Genomic DNA, 24,699 nt, shown 5'->3' on the forward strand with positions numbered 1-24,699 from the left:
TGGAAGCCAGAAGACACTTTAATGGGGTGTGTGTGTGTGTGTGTGTGTGTGTGTGTGTGTGTGTTGCTGCATGCATGTCTCTATCACATGTCTATTCCTCGTGCCTGTGGAAGCCAGAAGACACAGTGGCGGAGGGCTGTCATGTGGGCGCTGGGAATTGAACCTGGATCCTCTGGAAGGGCAGTCAATGCCCTTAATCATTGGGCCATCTCTCCTGCCTCATGTTACAAGGGTTTTGTTTTGTTTTGTTTGTGAGCATTTAAAGGATAACTTGGTCACACTGAGTGTCCCTCATTTCTAAACACCTTTTATCCACAACACAGATTTCTACCGTCCCCTGGTGTTCATTTCTTTGGACGCCATCCCACTTTCTCCATTGGGGCATCTGCCGGCCTTAGAGCCTTGCCTTAGAAAGGCTCACAACAGCAAAAATCAGGCAAAAAAAAAAAAAAAAAAAAGGGGGAAAAAAACTTTCTACAGAGTTGTTGAAATAAGAGCAGCGGGGCACCTGGCTGCCCACATGGCTAGCTTAGCTTATGCCCTGAAATAATTACACAGAAACTGTATTCTTTTAAACACTGCTTGGCCCATTTCTATCTAGCCTCTTCTAGGCTAAATCTCGCACCTGGACTAGCCCATTTCTTATAATCTGTGTAGCCCATGAGCTGGCTTACCAGGAATGATCTTAACCTGTGTCTGCCTGGAGTGGGAGAATCATGTCGACTCCCTGACTCAGCTTCTTTCTCCCAGCCTTCTGTTCTGTTTACTCCACCCACCTATGTTTTAACCTATGAGGGACAAACAGTTTCTTTATTGCTTAACCAATGAAATCAACATATAGAAAGATGACCCTCCTCCATCACAGAGTGAGCCATGAAACAGACTCTCATGTGTTTGGAGCTGGCTACCCACAATTCTGTGTGTTAACACACTCTGCAAAAACATTTGGTTTGGTCATGGAGATAATCTGCTCAGCTCTTTCAGTTCAAGAAAAGCAAAACACTCACAGTGAAATAGGAAGAGAGATGCCCCAATAATTGCACACCTTTTGATCTCTAGAGCTTACAGACTCAGCAAAGACCACAGCTGTGGAGCAGAGGATAAAGTGATGTTTACTAATTAACACAAAATATAATGTGTCTGCCTGTTCTTGTCAGAATGGCCTTTAAATGGGTTTCTCTTGCATTTGTTTAGAAGGCTTCTTTGGAAATTCCTTGTAGTGTGTAATTTTCTAAATAAGTATAGAATAGACATTTTATAATAGTTTAAATGCCAGGCAGTCATTTAAGGAGACCCTGCTATTGATTCCACTTAAATCCTTCCCTCCCATCCTTGTGAAAGAGAAAAATACAGAGTGGAACCATGGTGGCCAAGGTAAATGGAGGCAGTGCCTCGGGCCTGAGTTTGCTGGGCCGCATTCTGGACTGAGGCCCCTCGGGGAGTCTGATTGCTGTTGTCTTGAGAGATAGTTCCACATTGTTCCACTTTTTGTGTTTTGTTTGTTTTTGTGCTTGAGAAAGAGACAGAAGCAATATTGGGAGAAAGTAGCTAAGAAATAGGATATGCAAGTGGGTGAAGTATAAGCAAAGAATATAAATAAAACTGTTTATTTGAGACTTGGATGAAGCAAGTACACAAAAGATACAGCCAGTCACTAAAAGTCCTAATGGTTATGTCTGAATCTATCCCCATGGGGATCCAGGCATCTCCACAGCTTAGCTTCTGTCTCCTGTCTGGGGTCAGCATGAGCTCTCCCACTGGGATCTCAGGCAGCACGCAGAAGCAAGCCCTGTGTCCTGAACTACCCTTTCCAGTCAATTACACAAGACTGAATTAAAAACAAAAATTCAAATAAAAAAGAATGCTAAGTGCATGATTATCAGAATAATAGCAGATTCCTCTTGGCCAAACATTTATCAATTTTTTTCAATGCATATAGGAATTTTGAACAAAGAAATAATATTTGGCTATGAATGGCTTTGGTATAGAAATACTGTAGATTATGCAGATTATGTAGATTACAGATTACTGTAGATTATCACTGATGCATAACTACAATTCTAGTCATCTAAAGGCTGAGACAGGAATATCCTCAGCCCAATTAGTCCACTCATGAAGGCTCAACCCTCATGACCTGATTGCTTCCTAGTGTTCCCCCTTCATGCCATCACTTTGGGAGGATTTCACCTTTGATTATTGGAGCATACATATACAGCCTGAAGATGCTCGTAACTAATGTTCTAGCTGTGGTCCGGGTGGGTAATCTGAGAGTAGAAACGTGTATTTCTGTCATCACTGTTCCACTAGCAATAGAGTCCTGCAGTTCTGAGCACCATCCTGTTTCGTATTCATGGATGCTGCCCTAGTTTTCCTTTCATGTAAGATCTTTAAGGTCGTATTTTAGGAATTATTACTTACTTTATGGAACTTTTATAGGTTTATCACTTTAATTATCTGTTTAGAAGACAACAAAGATATTCCATATATTTTGTTTTATATACAACTCTGACTTCATATTCTGAAAGTTCAGTAGTTTTAGCATGGTAAGATTTCAAATTTTATTTTAAAACATTACCCCTTTATTAGGACTGGTGATGTAAATCTGTAATCCCAACTACCCATAAGGCTGAGGTGAGGTTAGAAGATCACAAGTTCAAGGCTAGCTTTGTACATTCAAGCTACATAGTACATTCAAGTCCAGCCTTGTGAGACCCTGTCTTAAAGAAATATATAAAGAGGATACAAGCTGTAGTCAACAGTGTCATGTCTGTTTAGAATGTTTGAGATCCTAGGTTCACTTCACAGTTACACAAATATAGGGGAAACACACACACACACACACACACACACACTGCTTAATTCTATTATGTAAACACAGATACACTTGCGTTTACAGATATGCAACTAAAACCTAATCCTGATGAGACTCTAACCTGGTGTCTGTAGTGATGTAACCATCCCCTATGCAGTCCTATGTAGAGATGTAGAGTCCCTGCTGAATGTTTGATTCCTCTAAAAGAAAGAAATCCACTTGATTTCTGCAGCAGTAACTAAAGTATGGCTAGTACTATGGGAAATACATGAAACATTCAATCAAAATAGGAATTCAAATCACATGCCTTGTTAGTAACTCATTTCTGAGATCCATAGGCAAGTAAACATGGTGTGTATATACATATTAATATATGTTATATACATAGGTATGTAGCATATGTGTGACATGCACCATGTGTATATATATCTATGCTATGTGTGCATATACACACATATATGTATAAATATACAGATGTGTATATATATGTATAAATAAATAAAATTGTTGTGTAACAATGGTGAAGGCAGTTTTAAAGCCATTATATCTTGTTAAGGGGTCAGACTTTTAACTCAATTCCTATGTTACGATTTTCCTTATATTCTAGCATGGCAGAACTAGCTTACAAAGAGCTTAGAAATCAATTACCTGGACTTCACAGGAGCTTGCTCCAAAGCCCACCACAATTGTTTGCTCCACTCACCTAACATATGCTTAGATGAGCCAAGGATTAGGCCATCTGTCTCTTTTTTAACCCCTACCTGTCTTTCCCCCTGCCTGAACCGCACCTTCCTATTCCATGGAGAAAGTGAGTCACTGAGATAACACTCTGTCACTGAAGCACAGTGTTTGTACGTCCATTCTCCACCTTCTTGCCTTTGTCTAGCATGGACTTCATTGTTTCTGTCGAAGCCTGTGCCCCCACCTAAGCAGGCATGTGTACCAGCAATTCTTTCTTCATTTTTACGTGTCGTCATATTTTTATTGGCATCTACTAAAAGAGAAACACCAAACTGTGACATTCCAATACTTTTCCTTTCACCTGCAGGTCAGGTCAGCAACTTGAAATTTCTGAAAAGATTTATTTGTTTATTTTATGTGTTTGGCTTGTACCGTGTGTGTGCCTGGTGTCAATAGAGGTGAGAAGAAGGCATTGGATCCTCTGGGACCTTGGTTCCAGATGGTTGTGAGCCATCATATGGGCCTGGGCACCAAACCCCAGTTAATCTGCAAGAACTGGTGCTCTTAACCACTAAACCATGGCTCTCCAGCCCCTAAACTCCTCTTGCTGACCATCCTATCTAGTGGGAATTGGGTTATAGTTCTATTGAAATTTATTAAAAGGTAGCAAATTGGGAGTAGTTCATATTTAAGACAAACCCATTATACCATTAAAAAAGAAACTATACATTTCATCTTATGCAATTTGCTGCTCCTAATGAAAATGTATGCTTTCCTATTTAACATAATGTAATACATCTCTGTAAGACTAAATAAAGAAGTCCATACATAAAAATCTACATAATTGTACTAATCATGACTGGGAAGTTTTAATCTTCAGGGAATTCCATTTGGCCTTTGAGCAGCATTGTGCAACCAGCATGCTTTAGTAAAATTCAAACAAACATTATATTGTAGTTATTTAAACTATCAGTTTCAATATGACCTCATTAAGTCATCTAATGGGAAGAAAGCTGGAGCTAGTGTCATGGGTTTACAATGGTCTCTTCATCCTACTCCATGACCAGAGGTGTTCAAACATAATTATCTTCTACTTAGGATAATTGTTATGATAATTGCTCTCTGACAGTGAAGCTGGTGACTGCAGGAGGCTGTGAGCACATGCGAGCTGCTCCTACTAGAAGCCTCAAGCTCATCTCTGACAGGCTTCCGCAAAACTTTTGTAGAGCCAGTGGAGCATCCATTAGAGACCAAAAAGTAAAAAAATAAAAATAAAATAAAATAAAAAAGTCTTGTGGCCAGAGCTATCTGAGACCATCCTTTAGGCCTGCCATGCTAGCTTTCTGTGTATGCATCTGTCAGTGGCTGACTCTCGACAGACTGTATGCCTAGGGTGAGGGGTAGAGAGATGGAGTGAGCAGGAACATCTAAAGGCAGACAGTTGGAGCTGTGTTAGGAGATATTTCTCGAACCCTTTTGGGTCTCTAGGCCAAGTAGGCTAATGTTAGAGTGAAGGACTGGAGGGTGGTGGGACACCAGGTGGCTTGGATCTTGAACAGCAAGTCCAGTCACTACATTGCTCACCTTAGAATGAAGTGTATTCATCTCTAGGGGACATTCATGATGAAAGCCACAAACTGATGAAAACTGTGTAAGGAATCAGAATTGAGGCATACAGATGAACCGCAGAGGACTATGGGACTCTGTGGAGGGCGCTGGGTGAAGGCATGTAGGGGCTGCCACAGCAAAGGTATAGAGAAAAACAGTCTTGAGAAAAAATTAATAAACTTGCAAAGTAAAGCTATCATGTTCCCAAAATAACTTTCAGGCTATTAAAAACCCTTAGAGTTAACCCTTTCTAGTTGATACTTCATCCCGAGGAATTTTTCATTGCTTTCTGCTCATTTGTGTTTCCAGAGTCGAGGTAGCTATGTCCTTCCTCACAGTCTCCCTAAGTAACTGTGGTACTTTTTAGAAGCTATGAAGCCACAGTATTTTAATATTTCAATTCTTATTGCATGAAATACTGCTTTATATCTTGAGGAAAAAGAGGTAAAAAAGAAAGATATTCAGATAAATGAAAATCATTATTTACCATTGCTACTGACATACTACTTGGCCTCGAGTTGGTTCAAGCAAAACAATCAGAAAGTGTGTGACGTTCCTCATGAACGGCAGCAGTGTTCCCTTGGGAGCCTGATCTACTACTATGAGAATCAGCTACTCATGCCTTTTTTTTCTTCTTTTGGAGGGGTACCAGTTAACTTTTTAACACTATGTAAAATAGTGTTTCCAAGTCTTCAAAATTCCATATAAACATGCAACTAGCCTGGAACTGCCATGCAGCTAAATTTACTAAAAGAACTTAGACTTTGGGGGGACAAGGTCGAGTTTGAGTGACCACTCCGTTGCTCACAACCTGGGGCAGTTTGGGTTATGGTGTGTTCTGTTTCTATGAAGTGGGTCTTGCTCTTTAGTCCAGGCTGACTTTGAATATGCTCTCACCTTGCCTAAGCCTTCCAAGTGCTGGGGTTACCCATGCGTGCCACATGGCAGACTTCTGGGAAAGCTTCTGGAGCTGATTTCCCCATCTAGAATAAACAGCCCTTGGTGACTGACTTAGTGCTCTATGCACAGCACTCCGCCCACTGCCTGCTAGGTGCCACATCCCCGGTCTCGCTTTTATACTTTTCTGTAAACTAGGTCAGATACAAGGTGGAGAGCCACCGAGAAGAAAAGAATGGGAGATTTTAACGTATGCATCATGGGTTGTTTCTCATTTCCTTAAGCACTGGAAACAGGCTGAAGACAGGGTAACTAAGGCATGGTTTTTATGCTCTTAAAGCCCCTCCACTTCATTACCTGGAGGGGAAGGTGCCTCTCTCTTGTGAAGTAGTGTTTATTGCCTCGGCAACCTGTTTACGTTTACTTCATGAGGTAATCTATAGTCAGCCTTTAATTCTGTGTGTCCAGGCAACAGAGCACGGACAAGTTACTAATCAACCTTAAGCAATGTAGCATGTGCCCACATGGCACCTTGGTACAGGGTTGCAAGAAGCAGAACTGGGCTGAATGATCCACGGTTACCTCAGGTGCCTTCTAACAGCTAAAAAGCAAGTTAGAAAGGGATGCAGGACTAGCACACTGGAGCCCTGGGAGTGGTCTGAGGATGTTGTCCCTGGAGCCTTAAAAGAGTTCAGGGACACTGGAATGACCACATTGATTCACAGGTATCCTGATAATGACCCTGAATAAACATGGATGTAAATATAATTAATTCTACAACAAGCAGCCCCGGAGTTCATGGTATTGATGTTGGTACAGGACTGTGGGCTAGCCCCGTGTCTATGCAGTGGGCTAGCCCTGTGTCTATTGCAGTGGGCTAGCCCTGTGTCTATGCAGTCTGTTTTCCCTGTCATCTTACCTTAAGCCCTGACGGAGCTTTTCTGGTAAACTTGGAAGGCCCATGAGTCTGAAGCTGGGAGCAAAGCAGCCTGAGCTCCGTCTCAGAGCTCATCCTGACTGTTGGTCTAGAAGGCTGACCTAGCTTTGCTGCCCCCAAGGTCTAAATCATCTCTTGGGTCCCACTGTGTCCCAGATTTTTGTCTATAACTAGTCTATAACCACGCTCTTGCCTTCTTCAAGGCCAAGGTGTGTCAGATTCTGTTTGATCTTGCCCCCAGGACAGAGGAAACATGGGAAGGCTGAATAGCCACTGGCCTCAGAATATGCAGGCCACAAATATCGGCCTCCTCCGTTTATCCATCTCCTGAATATGCACATATTGCCAGTGAGAACAGATATTTACCTATGCATTTTCAGAAGCACCAAACAGTGAAGGATGGCAAATTAACTAGTGAACTCGAGGAGGAAAAAACGTTAGGATAAAAAGGTCATTGCTTTCACAGTTCCCTGCAGCCATGAATAATGGTCGCTAAGACTGGAGCGTATATTCTCTAGTTATTTTTCCATTCCAAATATTATACCATTGGGAATCAATCATTAACAATTAATTTGAGGGAATGCTCAGGATAGGGAGGCAGTTTCTAGATTTTGTTTTGTGGTTTTTTTTTTTTCCCACCCAAACCAAATTAGGCATTGTGCATGTGTCCTGGTTTCAGGTTGCTTCTGCTGCAGTGTTTCGTTCATCTGTCTTCACTTTTATTACTTCAGTGCTTGCACAGAGAACAACAGCTTCTTGTTTCCTAGTTCAGATGTGGGTGGGTGTGGCTGAGGGCCATCACATTCATTGAGAAACCTAACAAGTTGCTTTGTGATGAGGAACCAGTGGGGAGGACAGGAGTCCAACAGCTCTTGAATGTGTCTTTGTAATTGAGTGGGAGAAGGGAAGGCCACCTTTATTTCTTTTCTTTCTGTTTTTCCTCCCATCCCTCTTTAGACAAAACCTGTTGCATTTGCAGTTCGGACCAACGTCAGGTACAGCGCGGCCCAGGAGGATGACGTCCCCGTGCCAGGCATGGCCATCTCCTTCGAGGCAAAGGATTTTCTGCATGTTAAGGAAGTAAGGAAAACTTTCAGCTTTTTTCAGTGTGAAGGTGATCTTCTCACCTTCGACTCTCACTGCCTTCTTACTGCTGTGAGAAAGCATCCGGTCTAGCTGTGGCTGTCTACAATACCGCTAAATCAGCAGCTCACAGCCTTTTCTGGTATAAATAAACTTAATGAGGAAGGAGGCAGAGGCTCCTGGTAGGAGCCAGGGCCCCTCTGGGCTTTGTGCCCTAGAAATTAGGAACTGTTTTGTTAGATAATCCATTTTTATGTGTGACCTGCACTTTATCTTGAAATGATTAACCTTGATTAACTATGCGTGATTTTCCCTGATGTGTGAACTTGGAGCTACGCTAAGGAAGAGGGTTTATTGTTCTGTTTTTTTCTGAGACAAGATTTCACTCTGTGGCCCAGGACTTTCTATGAGGCCCAGGCTCTGAAACTAAATATATACAGGCTGACCTCAAACTTGCTGTAATCTTCCTTCTATCGCTGCTCCACCTCATCCACCTGAGAACTAGAACTGTCATTATGATTCACCATGCCTGACTCCTGGGAGAAGGTTTTGTGGCTTTCTGCAGGGGAAAGGGAATGGCGGGAGTCAGAACAAATGAGACAAGAAGATGATGTCAAGGAATTTCCTCTTCCCCTAAGCTGACAATGACGGTCCGAACATTGGAAAAAATCACCTTTAATTAAGTTTTATTAGCTGTTCACATGTCACACAGTTATTCTGTGGGATACCACAGTGACAGTAATTCTTCCTAGATGACAGTCTGGGGGCACACGAGCTTTTTATTTTGATTTTTTAATTTACAGTTGGAGGAACTCACAGGGAGCTTATGAAAATTAACTGACAAGTGAACTAGGGGGCGAGAGGGAAGGAGATGCTGACTGCCCACTAAGAGAACTCACAGTGTCAAAACATGTAAATACACACATTCAGAAAGGACGGTGAACCACTCTACAACAGGAAGTTGACTAACACAGGGACTTTATGATGCCAATACTTTGAGCAGAACCATTTTTTATTATGGAGAGAAAAAGGAAAAAAAAAAGACTTTTGAGATGTTTGAGAATAGATTTAATTGAGGAAAATAAAATTAGATTGTGAAGATTCAAGATAAATACTTTACCTCCAAGAGATAAACTGTCAGCACAACATGAGAAAAAACATGTGTGAACACAGTACTGTATGGTTATAAAACTGCACAGAAGTACATTTTGCTGGTACAAAATATTTCAGGTCCACTTAGTATCTCTCTCAATATTAATACTTTCAGTTAATTCCATTTTATTAGGGAAAGGGCTCCATAAGGTTTCTGAGCTCCTGTCTTTTGCTAGGTATGGACAATAACCTTGGAAGCTTAGCACAGGTTCAGCCTGGTCCTAAAGGCAGCACTGGGAAGGGGAACACAAGGGAACGCAAAGCCTTCATTGAACTGCTGGCTGAGCGCACCAAGCACACCTCACTCTTCTGAGCTGAGCCCATTAAGCCTAGGGCTTCTTGAATTTTCGTATTTGATGCATGCTTCTAACTGCCATGTTTCTCTCTGCTGAAAAAAGTTATAGAAGAAATCAATTCAGATCTTTCCGTGCACTAATTCATTCTAATACTTTTGATTTTGTGTGTAGAAATTTAATAATGACTGGTGGATAGGACGATTGGTCAAAGAAGGCTGTGAAATCGGATTTATTCCAAGCCCGGTCAAACTAGAAAACATGAGGCTACAGCATGAACAGAGAGCCAAGCAAGGGAAATTCTACTCCAGGTATGAGGAAAACACCAGCTGTTTATGTATAAATGCAGACAATGCCCTCTCTTCTGCCCTGTTACTTGCTAAGAGCTGTGATTCTTATTATGTGTTAAGCAGATGCTGATACAGTTCATGGACAGCCCTTTAAAAACACTCCATCCCTGCTTCTGATTTCTAGCCCACTTGAGAGAGAATCAGATTATGATCATTAATAAAAGCAGCTAAGGTCACAAAGCATTAAGGTTTGCCTTCAGCACGGAGGAGACCCTGAGGTCCTAATCATTTGCTGAACATACTCAGGCACGTAGCAGCCACAGTGAAATCCTAGTGTCTGTCTGTAGCTGTTCTGGGTGGCTGGGAGTTCTTTAGAGATATCAGTCTCGGATACCACTGGCCAGTAGCAGCTTCTGTGGTCTGTTAGTTTCATTTTCACCCGTCAGATTCAATTTTCAGTTCTCCCAGATGTTGAGCGTGTAAAAAGACACTATGCATAAAGCACATTAAAATTGCCTTTGCGAATAGCGGTTAGCTGAGTTATATAAAAGGCCAGGCCTATTACTCTGACTGCAGCTTCCTGGGAGGCTTAAGCTTCCCTTCCCTTCACCAAGATACTCCTTAGGCAGGCTTCTCATCCCTGTGGTGAATTTCATATTGAAGCCTGTATAGCCAAGCTGGAGAACATGGCATACTTCCTTTCACATGGACGGATGGAGGGGGATAAAGAAGTCTTCACCTTCATGTAGATAACTGAGTTTCTATTTTCACTTCTTTACATCTTGCTTATTTATCCAATGATGTCATAAACTATGTTGTTAGTGATTATACTTTAATGTTATCAGTATTTTTCACCTACTGTCAACAGAGAAGTGAAATAGAATATACCCAACCTAATTAAGACCAACATTTGGTCATTGTTACACTCCCAGTATCTCTCAACTTATTCTACCGAACTGGTCAGTTTTTCTATAACTGTACTCGGACTCTGCTGTTTGATTTTACTGTATCTCTTTAACAACCTTTTTCTAGTTATGAGTAAGTACTTCTACTTACCTCTGAAAGTGTTTACATTTGCCTCTTAACACTTTAGATATTTTGTGAGGACATAATCAAAGTCAGTGGGTTTTGTTGTTGTTGTTGTTTTGTTTTGTTTTTAAAGACAGGGTTTTTCTGTGTAGCTGTGGCTATCCTAGAACTTGCTCTGTAGACCAGACTGTCCTCGAACTCACCGAGGTACACTTGCCTCTGCCTATCAAGTGCTGGGATTAAAGGAGTGCACCACCATGCCAGGCTCAGCCTCAGAGTCAGTGTTTATATATATGATATATAATAATATATAATATATTATAATAACATATAATATATTGTATATGATACATATTTCAGAAGATTGAAATTTGTGTATATATGTACACATATACTTATCCATATACTTATCTGTATTATATATGCACATATATATGCATATATGTATGGATATACAAAGATTTCAAAGTCTGACAAAAATCAGGGCTGGAGAGCTGGCTCTGTAGTTAAAAGTAAAGGTTGCTCTTCCAGAGTACCCACTTAACTGTTACCCACATGGAGTCTAACAACCATCTGTATCTCCAGGTCCAGGGGATCAGATGCCCTCTTCTGGCCTCCACGGACATTGCATACAGATGGTGTATTTACATATGTGTACACAAAACACTTACAAATAATAATGAAAAAGTTTTAAAAGGCGAACAGACAACTAAGGCAGTGATAATGGCGCATGGTTCAAGACTTTGGCCTGTAGATGGCATTCAAGGACCCATCTGCCTCTGAACCGTTTAGGGGTTAGCAGCATCTGTCTAAAAGTAGAGCCAACTCATGCTTGAACTACGGTGGGACTTAGGATTGGGGGAAATAAAACCAAAGGTAAAAGTCACAGCAAGGAAGTGCTTGGTCTTAACCATCAGCATCCTTGTGGAATTGCCAAAAATGATGCTGCTGCACGTTCTACTTTTTTTTAATATTTATTTATTTATTATGGACACACTATTCTGTTTGCCTATATGTCTGTAGGTCAGAAGAGGACACCAGACCTCATTACAGATGGTTGTGAGCCACCATGTGGTTGCTGGGAATTGAACTCGGGTCCTTTGGAAGAGCACGCAATGCTCTTAACCACTGAGCCATCTCTCCAGCCCAAGTTCTATTTTTTATGAGCTGTATACACTCCTGCGTGTCCTTAATGGATGTGCAGAAGTATTTAAACTCTTAGCAACATAGAGTAAAATGCTTGGGATTGGCTTTGTATATTAAAATGCTAGAAGACTAGAAAAACATTCAACCAATCAGTGAGGGCAGATGTTTTTCCTGCATGCCCGTATTTAGTTTTGTCAGCAGTGGCCCTTGAGGCACAGCCGTGGCCCACAGTTCTTTCTAGCAGGACCTGGTCCATCCATGTTAAGAAGAACTGGACACTGCAGTTATCTTGCCTAATTCCATGGCATTTTTATTCTGTCGGCACAGTTCTGGGATCTTCATGTGTTAAGAGTTGACACACATTGATATGTACTGGTGAACCGTACATTATACTAGCAACTCCAAAGTTTCTAAGACGTAAGCATACGCTCCATCGTATCAGAATCTTGTAAATTCTTTCATTTTAATTTACAGAATCTTGTAATTCATATTCTTTACTTTTAAAATCACACAAGATATCAGATGTCATTATGGCATTTTCTTACAAGTATGTTTTAGTAGATACCCCTTTGCCCAGTTCATAAGCGTTGAATAAAAGCTTCACGATGCAACAAAGTTGAATCCTTCTTGCTAGTCTTGTTCTGAAAATGTTCACTGTCAATTTCTAGTTAATTCATATTACAATCTGTATTTAAGTTTCTTCTTTTGTCTTAAAGATTGATAAATTGGGGTATCGCTATGATTTTCATTTACAGATTGCCATGCAAGGTATAATTAATCTTAAGATACTAAAAACAATCAATATAAGCCAAAGGAACTGGTGTAAGCCTTGAGGTCTTACACCTTACCTACAAGCCCTCTAAAGGTAAAGGCAAAGGAAATCTCTTCTGTCTACCCATCTGTCATCTGGGCATGGAACTAGAGGACTGTAGAAATTATCCAACTCTTCTCCCAGGGACTTTAAAAAATTAAACTCTGGGGACTGGAGAGATGACTCAGAGGTTAAGAGCAGTGACTGCTCTTCAAAAGATCCTGAGTTCAGTTTCTAGCAACCACATAGTGGCTCACAACCATCTGTAATGAGATCTGGTGTCCTCTTCCAGCATGCAGGAATACATGAAGACAGAACATTGTATACATAATAAATAAATCTTAAAAAAAAACCCTATTAAGCCCTGAACTTCAAAACAGAGACATCATAAAACTGTTTCAAGGACTCCAAGAATCTCCATTGGGAAATGACTGTTTGTTTCCTTGTTAGAAATACACATTTTTGGTTCAATTAAAAACTCGATAAATTAGAACATTTATTGAGCAATACGTTTTAGCATATAAAACAATTGTTAAGTTTAATCTGAGTTTTTGCTTTACTTCAGTAAATCAGGAGGAAATTCTTCTTCCAGTCTGGGTGACATAGTACCTAGTTCCAGGAAATCGACACCGCCATCATCTGGTAAGTAGGGGATCAGTGCTGACCACGGCCTATGCCTTTAGTGCTTCCCCAGACTCCATTGGTTATGTGAATTTCAAACCTTCAAATGTGCGAATGTATCAGGAAGAAAAAGGCCCCCATGAAATTAGGGACAGAATGGGTAGGGTTTTTTTTCTTGGTATTGAAAATCAAGCAAGGAAATAGCCTGTGTTGCTCTAAGTTATTACAGAAGTGACAGCTGTAATCTAATTGCATACCTTAGTCCTACTATGACATGTTGACAAGGAAAGAAAAGTTTTATGTGAGCTAGAATTTAAACTTCAGTTTATTTTATTGTATTTTGCTTGATAAATCTGTCATTGCAAAGCTGAAGTTCTTCTATAAATACTTCCTGAAAGTTGAAACCTTTTATCAAGTAAACATTTAGCAAAATGTTTAAGGGAACAAACTCTGAGCACAAAAAGAAATGTCAGTTTAGGATCTATACTGGCTGGAAAAACTCACAGCAATTTAAAGGCACTGAATATTAAGCTAGTCTACTCAGAGTAGACACTGAAGGTCTTGCAGTATTAATACAAGGCATGTCTACAACGGTGGAGGAGGAGTCGGGAATCCCTGAAGGCCTCCACTCCTGACCTTGTTCAGATGTGAGGTTACAGGGATTTCTCTCTAGCCATTACAGACACCCTAACTATCTAAAAGGCTGTCTCTGAAGACTCGTAGGGGCTCTAACATGGAAGCAAGTTATATCAGCTAAGGCCCTGCTGGAGACACAGTTCTTCCATGCTCTCTAATAACACAACCTCGATTTGTGTTAATGCAATGCTGAAAAGCACCTATGTATTGAAGAATAAGAAAGTCAGCCTGAACGTAAAATAATATTTAATTTTGGAGTCACGTGTTATCATTACTAAAAGCCAACATTGAGATTGAGCTGGAAATAAAACCAAATGTAAGATGTACTATCAGAATATTTAGAGCTTAGGCTCTGTGATGAGTTTCATATCAATAGCTCGATGGATCTAAAGGGAATCTTCAGAAAATCCTAGAGAAAATTGCCAAGTCCACTTCCAAGCACAACTAACCATTTCAGAGCAAATGTAGACTGGCCTCCATGTGTAACTTACATTTGTTTTGCTTACCAGAGTTCCTAACTATAATTTCCAACTCACTGCTAGACCAAGGAGGAATTTGCAATGCCCATGAAATGGGGTAATCTCCAGTTGCACAACACGTAACTCACACTACACCTGTGCAAAGACTTCATCCCCAAACTTGGCTTCACTTGACCCAAGCTCTAAGAGTAAGCTAAAATATGTTTCTGAGTTTCTCTAAATCAAAAGGGATGGGACAAGAAAGTAAACAATAGTGAGGAATAATAGGTATTTATAAAATGTGGAAGCACTGCTCCCATGTAATGCTAAGGTATGCTAAGGTGTGGGAATACAGGTATGTAATTAAAAGTGGGTGGCATCTCTCAGGAGAAGAATCCCCTGAGCTCAATGGCATGTATAGAAAACAGGAACGTTGAAAAGTGTCTTTCTTAATGTGTTCTGAATATGATATTTTAGAAATCTTTCAGAATGAATCCAGACACTTCTAGACCTAAGTTAAAGCAAAAGGTCATCAAGTACTAAGCTGGAAAGGGATTTGGGGCCCTTGGTGTTGAGGTGCAGGTGAGTTTCCATCTGGAGCTCAGGCTTTGCCTGGGTGGCTGAATGTGTCATCCTTGCCAAGGCTAGACCTGTATGCTTTCCCATTCTTTATGATTTTCCAGTTTTAATTCCTTTTAAACAAATCCATCTGATGACCATAGCAGATGAGATTTTGTGGAGACCCTGAAATCTAACTCAGAAATGTCACCATAATGAAGGGCTGTGAGCTCTTGCATTTGTCGTGGTTTCTAGCCTCAGTTCCAATCAAGTTCTTGGATGGTACTGGTCCTTGAATGTGGTTTTCATAAGTCCAGTAGAAGGTAGCGAGTATAAAGTATATGGGAATACACCACCAGAAAGGAACCAGATTTGATGTTGGTTAAGACCCATTAAGAAGGAGATAGTAGCCTAGATCCTTGCTTTCCTATCTGGAAGTTGGTAAGAGCAAACTTCTGTATTGGGACTCACAACCTGCTTTCCATCCTCTTCAGGGTAACACTTCTCAAGTAGCACCACACAGAAACCTTCCAACATGAGCAATGAATGCTATAGTGTGGTGTAAAAGTCTAGGTTGATCCCAAACACCTGAAGTTTTCATGACTATGACATTCCTCTGCAGATCAAGGTCTGAACCTTTTACTAATTAGTATGCAAAGACTGAAGAAAAAGAAAATCCCCACTCATAAAATAACAGAGTTGATATTGCAACATTGTGCAGATAAGTCAGGTATTCACCCCTATACAGACTTCCAAACTAATCAAACGAAAAGTAACTAAACAGGAAATCCCCAATATTCCAAGTCTGAAGCCTCTCGGATCACAGTAACTACAAAACTTCAAAATACTGTGCCAAGATCAGATGCTCTTGGGTCCTTTGAAAAGGCCAGGGGAGGTTTCTGTAGGCCTCAGCTCAGCTTGTATATCACAGGGCAAGGTAGCTGAACCTAAGCACCAAACTATAACTCTGATTTTTTGTCCCTTCTATCAACACATTATGGGATTTATTAACATATTTTGCCCCAGGCTTACTGGGGTGAATAAATTTTCCTTTCTTCTGCTTGACCTATTCTCAACCATAAAGTAATTACCTAGCAGGCTCAAATCTGATATAGTTCAGAACCATGACCCCAAGGGCATGACCAATGGGGAAATAAAAGGAATAAAAAGAAGGCCTTCAGAAGGTACCTTGCCTACTAGGTGGTGCAGGAATGAGTGTAACTCTTAAGGCAGGAGTGTTGGGTCTGCAACCTGGTACTGCTGGACTTCTGCCTAGAGGAGGCCACTTATATTCTGTGGGTTCAGTTTTTAAGTCTTAAAAACCAAGACTGTTTGAATTGATCTTTGAAACTTACTATTCTGTAGTTGATAAAATTTTACAGCAATTTGATGTAGAAAGATTTCAGGAACTTGAAAATGAAATTATGCATCCTTTTTCCATTGACTAGTTTTAGAGCTGTATTTTCAGGCAAAAGGGTTTCAGAAGCGACAACAGGTCAAGCAACCAACCTAGAACCTTTACTCCTGAGGAAACAAGAGGCCTGTTCTCTTGGGCCTTTGGGTTCTTGCATTCTTCCTTAGAAGCTTGAAACTGTCTAAATCCTAACTGATTTTGATATGATGATTTCATTAATTTGGTGTTTCCCACTGGTCTTCAATCAGAATCTCGGAGGGCACACACAAACTTCCTTGAAACCACTTTAGTCCTGCCCATCCCAGATCACCTTAGCAATCATTTGCCTTCCCTATGATTTTCTGGGTATTGCCTGGATTAAGGGATTTATATTCTCTTGTCCTAAAATGTCTGTTGTAATTTTCATGAAACTTTTTATGTGGTCCCCTTTCTCCTAACATTAAAATCCAACAAAATGAGAAGACTGAGGCCTAATGTATTAAATGTGTCCAGAGTACTCGTCTTTTATCTAAGAGATAAGCGAAGATATTGCACTGAGACCAAGTGTTTTGTCCCTTACATTTATAAGCTAATATGGAGAATAGCAAAGTTTGAGATGAGACAGTAAAAAGATATTTCTTCAAAAGTACTCAGGAGATCGAGCACAAAACTGACTTGTGTGAGAAAGAGCTATTACAAGGGTATCTTTCTGTCTAGTTAGATTTGATGGCATTGCATCTTAACATGTCTTACATTTATATTTTACTCTGTAATATGCTGCTCACTCGTGACAAAATCTTCTACAGTGGTTAGTTTATTTGCTTTCATTTTATTTTATTTATAATCTGCTTTTCCTCTCCTATCCACCTGATGACTTTTGAATTGTTTGTCTGTATATAGCTATAGACATAGATGCTACTGGCTTAGATGCAGAAGAGAATGATATTCCAGCAAACCACCGCTCCCCTAAGCCCAGTGCAAACAGTGTAACGTCACCCCACTCCAAAGAGAAAAGAATGCCCTTCTTTAAGAAGGTAACACAGATCTCCCAGCTCCTGTTGTCCACTTGCTCATCTGCACTGCGTCACAGTTCCGGTCCTGTTGATTGTCTGTGTCCTTTGACAAGCCAATAACACGCATGCTCTGTTATTCTTTGTTTCTTTTCCACGCTGCTGTAGCTAAGCAGAAGCAGAAATCGGTAAGTCGACATTGTCATACCCATGTTTTTCCTGCCACTGGCATCATTAGCATCAAGTCCTTCAGTTTCATTAAGTAGTCTTCCCAGTCCTAAGACAGCCTATCAATAGATAACCGAATCCACCAATAACATTCAGTGAGTGGCCTGTTAAAATGCCGTCACAGTACTCATCCTTTTTGATGGAATAATATCTGCCACAAGGGATTTTGTTTAAACACTCGAAGATGTCCAACACTGGCCATGCTGTACAGCACACCTCAGTTGTACATGCTTTTATTGCCTGTCTTTTTTTTGCCAGACACATAATTTACAATAAAGCATATTAAAGCAGTTATTGGATTCTGATTTATAATATCCAGATATATTGCTTGTGCTTTAAACAAGAGGTTATTCAATTTTGAATTCAGTCAGTATTTAAACTTCTAATCCATTAGGTGCAAAATCTGCTGATGAACAAGACCAGTGGAAAACTGCAGGCTTGTTTTGGCGGTTTACTGTGAGTTTTTCCTATTGTCATATATAAACACTCTCCCAATAGTTTTGCCTTCTCCATCAGTCAGATTTCGGCATCTCACCTAGTAGACAATATGGCTGCTGGCCACATGTAGAGCCTTTTCCCTTGGCCAACTGAGACGGTATACTGATGCTGTGCCCTGACTGAAAACTCCAAGGAATTCCCAAGACCTTTTAATCCAAGTTTCCTCTCAGCATGTTTCATTGCTTTCTAGCACTATTTTTAAAAGATCTCCCTATTTCCATGTTTTTCTTCTCCTTTGACATAACACCTTCCATAGTCATTATGCTTTTAGACTTATAGCCCCTATTGTTACCAAGTCTGGCACAAGCATGGGTATTTTTTCTTGGTTTTTTGAGACAGGGTTTCTCTGTGTTCTTTGGAGCCAGTCCTGGAACTAGCTCTTGTAGACCAGGCTGGCCTTGAACTCACAGAGATCTACCTGCAGCTGCCTCTCTGGGTGCTGGGATTAAAGGCATGTGCCACCACTGCCTGGCCAGGGATATTTTTTTAGCTTACACATGAAGCAAAATTTGTTCTTCCCTAGACTTTCATCAAATTAAAAGTCTTACCTCCACACACAAAATCAACTGTTTGCTCTATAGATGTTAACAATAAGTTATACACAAAAGCATAAGCTTGGTTTTTCTTTTTAAATAATCATTAAGAAGAGAACTCCAGGCAAAATTTTAAACACCTGGACTTTTGTGTTAACACAGAAAGCCCCAACCTGATGATCTTCCACAGGAGTGGGCCACCTCTCTGGTCCGACTTTGTCATCGCAACTGTGGCTTGCAGCTAGGTAATTGCAGGCGTTTCTTAGACAGTCAATACTACTCAGTCATTCTGGACTTCGCGTGGCAACATTGATATGACCATGCTCGTCAAAAAGTACTTCGTAGTTTACCTGTTTGTAAATTTCAAAACATTAAAGAAATTTATCCTAATTTTTTCCACTAAAGAAGTGAAACAAAAAAATGGCTTAATCAAAAAAGGACAGATAAAAATGTTGTCATTAGCAATATGGCACAGAGTATCAATATTCCATCAAATAAGGTAATTTCTAATGCTGCCCCTGATGGTAGAGAAGCTGATTGATGGCCAGCATGGGTAACCCTTTGCTAGGCCGGCAGTCACAGACTAAAGGAACCAAAGTCCTATCTAACACTGGGCCACTCGGATTTCTTTAATAGCTGCTCTTTCACTGCTTGCAGTATATCTCCATAGGTAATGGTGACGGTGGTGTTCTCACCGCAGTAGCGGAAGGATGTGGCTTCCAGGCACTTTCGGTACAAACCCAAGTGCTATGAAATACAATCGCTTAATAAATATGCTTCTGATGCCTGCGGCACTGGTGTTCACTCTTGTGTTCCTTCTTCTGTGATAATGTAGACTCAGACTAGAGCTGGCTGTGTGAGCGTCCACCCAAGTCGTCTTCCATGTCTTAGGTTGCTTTTAATGCGCTGCTTGTCTGGCTTTTGTGCTGTCAGTGTGCTGTGTTTGTCTAATTTTCACACTTTCATTCAAATATGAATTTATCTTTATCATGTCTATTAAAAAGAAGTTTGGATTGCTAGGGGAAATTTTAAACAATAAAAGGTGAACAGCCCATTGGCGGTAATCTTTTTCCATTTGATTATATGGTCTACAACTACTGGTGAAAGCTCATATGGACGCTGTTGAATTTGATGTGTGTCTAAGTAGCCACGTAAGGGAAAAAATGAGGAAGACAGCAAGTCTGTGATGCGGTGATTTGAAACAACAGTCAAATGACTTTTAGTGACAGAATGGTGCAAATAGTACATGCACACCAGTTGATCAAGTTCTTAAAGCTCTTTTGATGTATGTCATGTTTCAAATATATTTTTCAGATGCTCCTCAAGGGATGATGCATCTTACAGAGCTCACAAGTCATTAATAAGAGTAAATGATTTGTTCATCCATTGTCCAAAGCCCAATCTCCTTCATGCCCATGCATTAAGAAAGGTTATTCCTGCATCACTTTACAATTGCCTATTACAAGAGCCTGTTTAAATTTCATCAAGAAAATTTATGTTACCTATGTTTCAAATTTTTATTTGAAAAAAATAAAGTTGAAAATGATAGTTTTAGAAATGACAGTAAAATTTAGCTCCTACCCTGTTTTTCTAAACAAACAAACAAATTACCCACAGAGATGTATAAATCAGTTACGGAACAGAAACTAGCTAATACATGCTTCAGAAACATATTATATATTCAAGGTAGTAAGAAACATTTTGAAGCCGCTGAAGCATGGTCAAATAAAATTATGACAAATCATTCACCTTCCTCTAGTGCATATAAATCTTGATTTGAACATTTATAAATGCCAAAAAAAAAAGAGGTCAAAAATTCCAAAGCCCTAGTCCTAAAGCTGTGAACAGTGATGATAATTACTGTTTTGGCACTAGCATGCCTGCCAATTTCTGCTCCCTCATAATTTCAATGAAATTCCAAGCATTTGGTAGTGAGAGGCACAATGTTTGGAAACTAGGATTTATACAGGTAAGACCAACATATCATAGGCAAAGTTGATGGGGATTTATCTGTCATAATTAACCACGATCTCCGATGTCTTCAGAAGTCCAAGTGTTCCTGAAGAGCAATGGCGCATTGGCTAGTTGAGCCTGGTGTACCTAGTATACATTGGGCATGTTTCTGCTTGTTCTACCAAGCAGCTTACATGCAAGGAAACTAGAGACTATGCAGTAATTTAAACCTTAGAAAAAGAAAGCTGTCAGTCTTTCATTGAGTTGATTTACTTGGAAAAGAGGCAATGATGGAAATATTTAAATGCCTGAAAAATCAGTGTCTTGTTTATTAGAGTTGAAAAGAGTATCTTATGTATAAAGTATCTCAGACCCACTGCATTTGAGAAGTCTAAAGTTGCATCATCTCTTTGCAGACAGAGCACACTCCACCTTATGACGTGGTACCTTCCATGCGGCCAGTGGTCCTAGTGGGCCCTTCTCTGAAGGGCTATGAGGTGAGTAGGAGCTGAATTTGAGCGAGGCTCACAGCAGCCAAGCAGGTTGTTTTTTAGACTGTGGTGTGTTTTGTTTAGTGTTCTGATTTCCTGAAGGTTGCCATGGATACTCCTGCTAGCTCTAATGCACCACATCCAGGAAACAATATCAAATGGAGAATGTCTGCAAGCCCTGGCAAAGGAATCTCTTGTCACTAAAACATCCAAAGATCAGAAATTTTATCTTGTCATTTCATTAGGGCTTGGAGACAGGAAATGTGGCAACCACACTTCTTCCAAACGTGACGCTCAGGTTTTCAACTGTTAATGATGAGAACTTGTTTCTCATAATCAGTAACAATTATTTATCCTCAGGTTTCCTCACATTTTAATTTATTATCCAATTACAGGTCACAGATATGATGCAAAAAGCACTGTTCGATTTTTTAAAACACAGATTCGAAGGGCGGTAAGTGTTGCACAATGCTGGTTTTGTGTATTTTTGTTTTGAAGATGGTCAAACTCTGTGGGGCAGATAGTCGATTCCAAGGGTAAACTGTTTTGGTTTTCTGGACAGGAAGTAGGCTTCATTTAGTGCAATCTGATCCCATTTTGCATTGTGCATCCTCATCCCAGGATAGTCCAGTCACTGCATGTGTGTCTGTAAGCTGACCGTGACTCCAACTCTGCTCACCTGCAGTTCACGAGGCCCTATATCACAAGCACACTTTCCCTCCCTTCCAAAAGACTTTACCATCACCTCCTTCCCCATCACCCTTTAACCCCTTCTCACTGCACTTTCCCATGGTGAACTTACATCCTTGCTTCAGGGAGGAAACAGGCAAACCGGGACTGACACAGGCCTGTAACTCTAGCACTTGCCCTGAGGCGGAGGAATGTGGCCAGACTAGGTCTCATAGCTAGATTCTTTCTGGAGGTAGGAGGGTTAGAAGCCAACAGAAGGCATAAGTTACCCCTACTACATTTATGTCTGCCTCAATGTTCTGCATTTCCCCTTCCTAGGGTTTTCTTAGCAATGGTTAACTTAACCCACAACCACATTCCCCATTTCTTTCCCACTTCACAACTCAGACAATGATCTCACCATCCATCCCTCTCATCAGTATTTCCTGTCCTAAGGAAGACACCATTAGCTATAGTTTTCTCTCTTTACACTTAGCCTAACATCCTTCCCACCTATCATCCAGCTGCCTAATTTTCCCCTTCTTCATAGAGAACTCACTGGGTTGTTCATGCTGTGGCTGCTCTCCTGCTTTCCTATCCGCCCCAGTTAGATTTTCCTGACACTCACTTCCTCAGCATGATGGGTGCTCCAGGCAGCTAGGCCCATGTCCACATAAGTGTCTGTTCCTTGCTCTTCCCTCTGGTAGGAACTTTTTCTTCACATCTGTGTGGTTGCACAGCCTCTCTCCCTTCTCCACTTTCCCGGTGTTCTTTCATGCATATGACTCTTTGTTATCCTCTCCAACAAGAATGTGAAGGAGTGTATTCACGGGATGGTGAACTCGGGAACTCCCGGGGCCTGCAGAAGCACTCAACATGAAAAGGACAGCTGAGTGCGGAAGTGTTGTTTGCTGTGTTTTCTCCGCTAGAGAAATGCAGACACATAGAAGCCACTGTCCCTGACTCTTGAAGAGCCATATGGAAATTTTAAGTTGAAACTTATACATTTTACAGAATATAAATACAAGGAATCCCAAAATGTGTGTAGACAATGGACAGGTAGTACAGAGAAAAGAGTAGTCAACAGATCTGAGAATTTTGCTATCCAGCAAGGGTTTAACTCTTCTAAAATCTCACCAACCCAATCAGAGGAGGACATGGCCAACAGACGATGGGAAGGAAAGGAAGGTACCGAGGCATGAAGCAGCATTATGAATAAAGCAACCCAACTAGAGAACCTACAAATGAAACTGCCATTAATAGCCATGGGACATACCTCAAAAGTCCTGGCCAAGATATGGGACTCAATCCTTTCCCTCCTCAACTTAAAAAAAAAAAGTAAAAAAGAAAGGGACCTTAGCTTTGCAGAGGGTAAAGGCCTACAGAGAGGGGAAATGGAACAAGTCTTCTGGAAGAGGGGGAAAGTGAATATGAGACACAGTTTGTTGGAGAATGATATGGCCAGTGGATCAGACGGAGAGTGGGGATGGTTAGTAGGGGTCAGGCCAAGTTTAGCTTATGGATACTGGTACAGGAACTACAGTATCCCTGACACAAACACACTACACTGACATGACAGATATCTACTTAGATCAAAGTGAGCTGAAGGACACTGTTTCCTGTAATCACAGAGACAACAGAAATCATGTGTAACTACTGAAAGACTGACGAATCAAATAATCAATGGGTATCACCCATTTACTCGCCAATGGACTACTTCTGTCCAACCCTGAGTGTTTATGAATCTGGATCTCAGACCTATTTTCTATGGAATCACATAGCCCAACTTATTTTATCTGGGAAGAAAATAAGTGAAATAATAGAAGGTAGGGTCAACCTATCATTTGTAGACAAACGTATTTTCCATGTGCATCTTACCTTGCCCATCCTGTACTGTACTTCAACAGTCTGGGCCTGTGGCCATTCATTAAGCGTTCCCAAGGGATGTCAGAACCCATACTGTAGCATTTCCAAAGACGTAAAAGTTTCACCTTTACTCATGGGAGGATATCCAGGGTAACTGTCTCATTAAATGTCTTTAATGTTGGCAAAGCAAGACAGAAACAGAGACAGAAGCCTCTGGGGTGTGTACACAGGGCAGTCTGAAAGAGAACTGAAGTACTCTTTAGAATCCACAGAATGAGTTATATTTTTAAAGTGTTAGGGCCACAAAGGAGGGGTGTGGTGGGAAATGTTGGCAAAAGTTTCTAGGCTATCAAGAATTGTGGTATTAAGCTCTCACAGTCAAGAACATTTGTGGGTGCTCTGGAGAGCAGTCAGAATCACTGTGGGCCATGTAACAGTTTGTGCCACATCAAAGGAGACCTGCCTCAATCCTCTTCTTTCAGTTGCTGGACCCAACTAGTTTTTCATGGAAGCAAAGCAATCACTGTTACTTTTAGGATAATAACAGGTACATTAACAAGGAAGTGGAGAAGGGAAGCTATCATCTTGGGTAGACTTGGCTTTCTTCCCTGGTGACTTTCAAAATGTCAGTTGTCAGCCCTGAAATGTTTGGACTATGCACTGAATCGCTACAGGAATATTAGACACTGTTGTCAGAATGTTCTGTGAAGGAGTCTTATTGAAAATCAATAATCCTGGGAAACATTACATCACTTTATATTCTGGTGTAGGAGATTTACTTATACGTGAGACAATGTCTTCAAAATTAATGGTTTTATAACCAAGCTGCAGAACAGAATTACCCGACGTACACTCGGTGGGAATTGGGGACAGACCAGGCTTAGTGACACATACCTGGAGTTCCAGTACTCAGAAGGCTGCAGCAGGAGGAGCTCATTTGATGCCAACCTATATGACACAGAGTGTACCTTGTTTTATTTTGTTCTCTCATACATTACATCCTGACTGCAGTTTTCCTCCCTCCACTACTCCCAGTCCCTCCCTGC

General features: G+C 40.7%; 1 protein-coding gene across 6 annotated transcripts in view; it reads left to right on the top strand.

Annotated features, from left to right (window-relative positions):
• Cacnb2 (calcium voltage-gated channel auxiliary subunit beta 2) overlaps positions 1–24,699 on the top strand; it is a 231,558-nt gene that overhangs the window by 193,318 nt on the left and 13,541 nt on the right. For 4 of the 6 annotated variants that reach the window (XM_013348962.2, XM_005354644.2, XM_005354643.2 and 1 more), the window contains exons 3-8: positions 7,893–8,015; positions 9,638–9,774; positions 13,305–13,381; positions 17,306–17,439; positions 21,044–21,124; positions 21,514–21,572. In XM_013348962.2, coding sequence (XP_013204416.1) covers positions 7,893–8,015; positions 9,638–9,774; positions 13,305–13,381; positions 17,306–17,439; positions 21,044–21,124; positions 21,514–21,572 — 611 coding nt within the window. Of the gene's footprint in view, positions 1–7,892; positions 8,016–9,637; positions 9,775–13,304; positions 13,382–17,305; positions 17,440–17,583; positions 17,604–21,043; positions 21,125–21,513; positions 21,573–24,699 lie in introns of all 6 variants that reach the window. The other 2 variants (XM_005354645.3, XM_013348963.2) reach the window with 1 other exon arrangement.

The sequence above is a fragment of the Microtus ochrogaster genome, chromosome 16 (assembly GCF_000317375.1).
Source record: "Microtus ochrogaster isolate Prairie Vole_2 chromosome 16, MicOch1.0, whole genome shotgun sequence".
Lineage (NCBI taxonomy): Eukaryota > Metazoa > Chordata > Mammalia > Rodentia > Cricetidae > Microtus > Microtus ochrogaster.